The 3975-nt window shown below is 43.4% G+C and overlaps 1 protein-coding gene across 1 annotated transcript; it reads right to left on the bottom strand.

The window, feature by feature from the left end:
* Positions 1-2311: 2311 nt before the first annotated feature.
* mrpl17 (mitochondrial ribosomal protein L17) lies at positions 2312-3754 on the bottom strand. Its single transcript, XM_068760348.1, has 3 exons — positions 3427-3754; positions 3113-3181; positions 2312-3031 (listed from the first exon to the last, which is right to left on the bottom strand). The coding sequence occupies exons 1-3, from the start codon at positions 3598-3600 to the stop codon at positions 2777-2779; spliced, it is 498 nt and encodes a 165-aa protein (XP_068616449.1). The 5' UTR covers positions 3601-3754; the 3' UTR covers positions 2312-2776.
* Positions 3755-3975: the final 221 nt, after the last annotated feature.

The following is a 3975-nucleotide window of genomic DNA, read 5'->3' as shown; positions in this document are numbered from 1 at the left end:
GATGGAGAGGAGGATGAGACAGAGGGGATGGGGGGGGGGGGGGGGTTGACAGAATGACAATAGGAACTAAGAGTCTAAGTGGAAGGTGTTGCTGTAAAAAGAGATTTGAGTGGGCAAAGAGGAGAAATCGTCAGAAAAGCCAATCCCTAAATGGTTCCCTTTCACTTGTGGATGGGAATAACACGAATGGAGGATTGAGGGAGGAGAGCAGAGCTTGTTAAAGAATAAAGAAGCAATAAATATTTGATGTTGACCAGCGAACGGCACAGAATAAGAAGGATGACAAAGTGGATGTAGCCGGAGCAATAGAATGACGGTTGTGCATGATGCAGCCATGAACAAAATATCTAGAAACGCCTTCATTCAAAAATTCATGAGACATTGATGGCGTTTGTAAATAGCTAAAAGTGGAGCGCGCTTCAACTCCGGTTGGTGCTGTGACCATTAAAAGAAGCTCACGCCATTACGTTAATACCGTTCATGTAAAGATACTTTTATTTTTGACACATTTTGATAAAGCATAGATATTTGTGCTATACCGAGTGTCTTTGGGTTAATTTAATAGGCTTTTATTGCAGCGGGGCATTCATATGCTGATGTGTAAATGTAATGTTAGGTACTCGTAAAAAAAAAAACGTGCATGTTTTTCGTGTTTCCAGCTGATATATGTACTCCACGTGGCCATACAATATTTGCTTTCTGTGTGTATTGAGATATATACTGTTGTGTGAATACATACAATAGGCCTTAGTATATTTTTGACTTGTTCCAGTCCAAACTTCTCCTGTGTGGGGAAAAAAATATAAAGCAACGATGTGCTGTATTGGTTGATTCAGCACAAGGACAGGGGTGACTTAAGTCAGCGGAATATTGCAGTACACCTTTGTCGAGCTTTCTTTTCTCTCCTGCTATGACTTGTTCATGAGGAGGAGGAGGAGGCCTCGGCTTCGAAACCTGGAGCGTGTATATATTCCGACTGTCTCACTTTAATGTTCAAACGGCAGAAAGCAGGACACAACTATACTTTCTTATCCCCTTACAATGAGCTACGCTGAAAGAAAAGATTTGTAGATGAACTGTAAACAAACTAACATCCCACAACTGTACATGATGTCTGTCCTGCATGGAGCACTTTAATGTTCCTGGTCTTAGTCTTGTTTGTGATGATGTCATCTTATGAGACCGCTTTGAAACTTGTATTCTCACCACATCGAGTTCTGATTCAGAAAAATGGCTACTCTGCGACTAGACTTTTCGGCAGATTTCTTGGTTGTGATGGAGCATTTGAGGATGTTGGGACTGTGGCGACTAGTCAAAGGTGTAACTTGAGTATTAGTCGTTATTTTTCATTCTGCGTCTGCTTCATATTCGGTGTTTCTGCCATGTCGTCTGCTTTCGCTTGCTGTGGTTGCCATGGTTTGCCCAGAAATGTAACCACTGCTTAAACCTCATATATATACTCACGTAAAGGACTCGAGACGCTTGAGAGAGAAGTGGAAGGAAAAGAGATTAAGGTACGCATGACAGAAAAGAGCACAGCTTTCAGGCTTCTCGGAGCGTCCTGGTTAAGAGCACATCACTAAAGCACTGTTCAAATGCATTTCAATGGTGTCAAATAACTCAATGTTGTACATATTGTATTTTTTTTTTTGCCAAAATTAAAACAAATGTTTTGTTAGACGCCTTGTCAGTGTGTTATTTGGCTAATGGGCCTTTGTTCCAGTAGGGGTGTGGCTGCCAGCTGTTTTAATGGTTTCCAGTTCGGGTTCGAGGATGTCGTTTCGTTTCTTTGTTTCCTCCCAGGATTAGTTAGACTCGTTGAGTGAGGATTTTTGTTGTTTTGGTGCTTCCCATTTGTTTCATGTCATCCACCCCCCGTTTGGAGTGTGTGTGTTTCTGTTGTCGTTTTACGATGAGCCGGAAAACCACAAAAAACCATTTCCTGTGGTTCCCCGGAGGTTGACAAAGTTACTGTATTTTGTGTTCTGGAGCGCTGCTTCCGCCCAGCCTATAAATAGTTTTTATTGGTTGGAGCCTCAGTCGGATGTATTTAAGCCTCGTCGATCGTGCATCCACCAGTGTGTCGCTCTGCTGTGGCTGCTGACATCACGACTTGGCGCTTCGCTACTCGATCTGCAGCAAGGGTGTAAAGACCTCTTTATTACCGATACCAAACAAAGAGTCACTTGGAGGGTTGGGAATTTGAGGGAAGAGCTCATTCAGCTTTGATGTGGAACCGGGTAGAGATGGCCATTTCTCCACTTTAAAATTGCAATCTTTTTTTATTTTTAATATTTCAGTCTTTTACAAAAACTACCGGAACTGTTTGGACGAAACTTGGCAGGTTTATGTGCATTTGGGAAGAAATCATCACATTTTGGATAGATGGAAGCGGATTAGTAATTTAGTTAATCCACAATCAAAAATTCACCAGAGTGACGGAACGGCCACAGTTTACATGGATAAAGTAGACGAGTGCATTCCTGGCTTTCGCATTGGCCTGACATGCTGGTTCTCTGGGGTTTCATCTACTTGCAGCGCATATTGAATATTTTTTTTCCCCTTTCAGTGCTGCTAAACAAAGGAAGCAAAAAATCTGACAAACAATATTTATTAATACATAATCGCTCGTCCTTTTATCTTTGTGTTGGTTGCTAAGGAGCTGGAACTGTTTTGCGAGGATAAGCATCAGTCTGTGTGTCACTGTCTGCAGCCCGACACCTCAGTGGCGTTTCAGCGGCCACCATACACTGATCCAATGCCGAGATGTGTTCAGTCAAGCTTTGGCAGAGAGGTGTTTCACCCTCTCTTCCTTGTAGCCTTTGAGCAGCTGGTTGATGAGAGAGAGAGGGTTCACTCTGTTCACAGGGTAGAGAGGCGGGAAGGGATTGCCTTTGTACTCCAGCACGGCCATCTTGGCTCTGTCCGGGTTGTCTCTGATGGGGAGTCGGGCCATCCGTGTGTATCCCCCCGAATGAGCCTCAAACCGCGGGGCGAGGACCTTGAAGAGCTTCGGGACCAGATCCTTTTCCTGAAGGGGACAAGCAGACGGATCAACACTCACAGAGACGTATGTATGATGCCAAAACTGGAAGGAGCTGAGGTCACGTACCGTCAACCAGAAACTGGCCATTTTCATCGCCTTCTCATCAGTGTCGCCCTTTTTTGCATAGTCAATCAGCTGAAGGAAAAAAAAACTGTTAGAATTATTAAATGTGGAATTAAATACCTGCAAAACAATGAACAACAAATTCCTATGTCTATTCCTCCCTCCCTTTAGTGAGCCCAGAAGGCATGTTAGGACTATATTAATACATGTATTCCATGGATTTGCATTTATTCGTGTACTTTCTTTAATCAGAGATCACTACATTAGCTGAACGATAGCTAGCTAGCGAGCTGGCAGCATTGGGCGGATATCGTTACCTTTTCGGCGTAGAAGCGGACTTCATCCGCCCGAACAGAAGTGGTTTCTATTCTCTCGTGTCGGACCAGACCTGTCAGAATGTTCCGCAGCATGTGGATGCGGGATTCTGGACCCAGACCGATCTTCCGGGCCACCCGGCCGTGGGAGATTAGCATTTGCAACGTGAGGCGCATTTTGTCCGCTTAGATGCCGCGATAAACAAACGGAAAATGTTCACGAGGAAAGTAAATAAATATAAATTATATCTATATAGATAATGGAACCGCTACGGCACCGTAAATAACCACTCGAGTTCAGTGAGCTCAAGGGGACGTTTGCTCGTTTGACATTGTTGGTACGTCGTCAAATGCGCCCGAGTTGATAATGAGATTATGGAACGACAGTTCCGCCAGACCCAAAGTACAGTAATAACATTTCCCCACATGTTAGAAACGGCAAAAAATATCAAGATATTATTGTCGATATATTTCCTTAAATAAAGTGGTGGAGGGCACTTGGATGCCTGTTTGTTTTTATGAGTTGCTTTGTTTTGTTTCAATGAACATTTT

This window comes from Brachionichthys hirsutus, chromosome 3 (assembly GCF_040956055.1).
Source record: "Brachionichthys hirsutus isolate HB-005 chromosome 3, CSIRO-AGI_Bhir_v1, whole genome shotgun sequence".
Lineage (NCBI taxonomy): Eukaryota > Metazoa > Chordata > Actinopteri > Lophiiformes > Brachionichthyidae > Brachionichthys > Brachionichthys hirsutus.
This window is presented reverse-complemented; position numbering and strand designations above follow the sequence as displayed.

Coding starts and splice junctions, on each gene's coding strand:
- mrpl17 (XM_068760348.1), bottom strand. CDS start 3,600: ATGCGCCTCACGTTGCAAATGCTAATCTCCCACGGCCGGGTGGCCCGG. Junction 3,182..3,426: donor TCCGCTTCTACGCCGAAAAG/GTAACGATATCC, acceptor TTTTTCCTTCAG/CTGATTGACTATGCAAAAAA. Junction 3,032..3,112: donor TGGCCAGTTTCTGGTTGACG/GTACGTGACCTC, acceptor TGTCCCCTTCAG/GAAAAGGATCTGGTCCCGAA.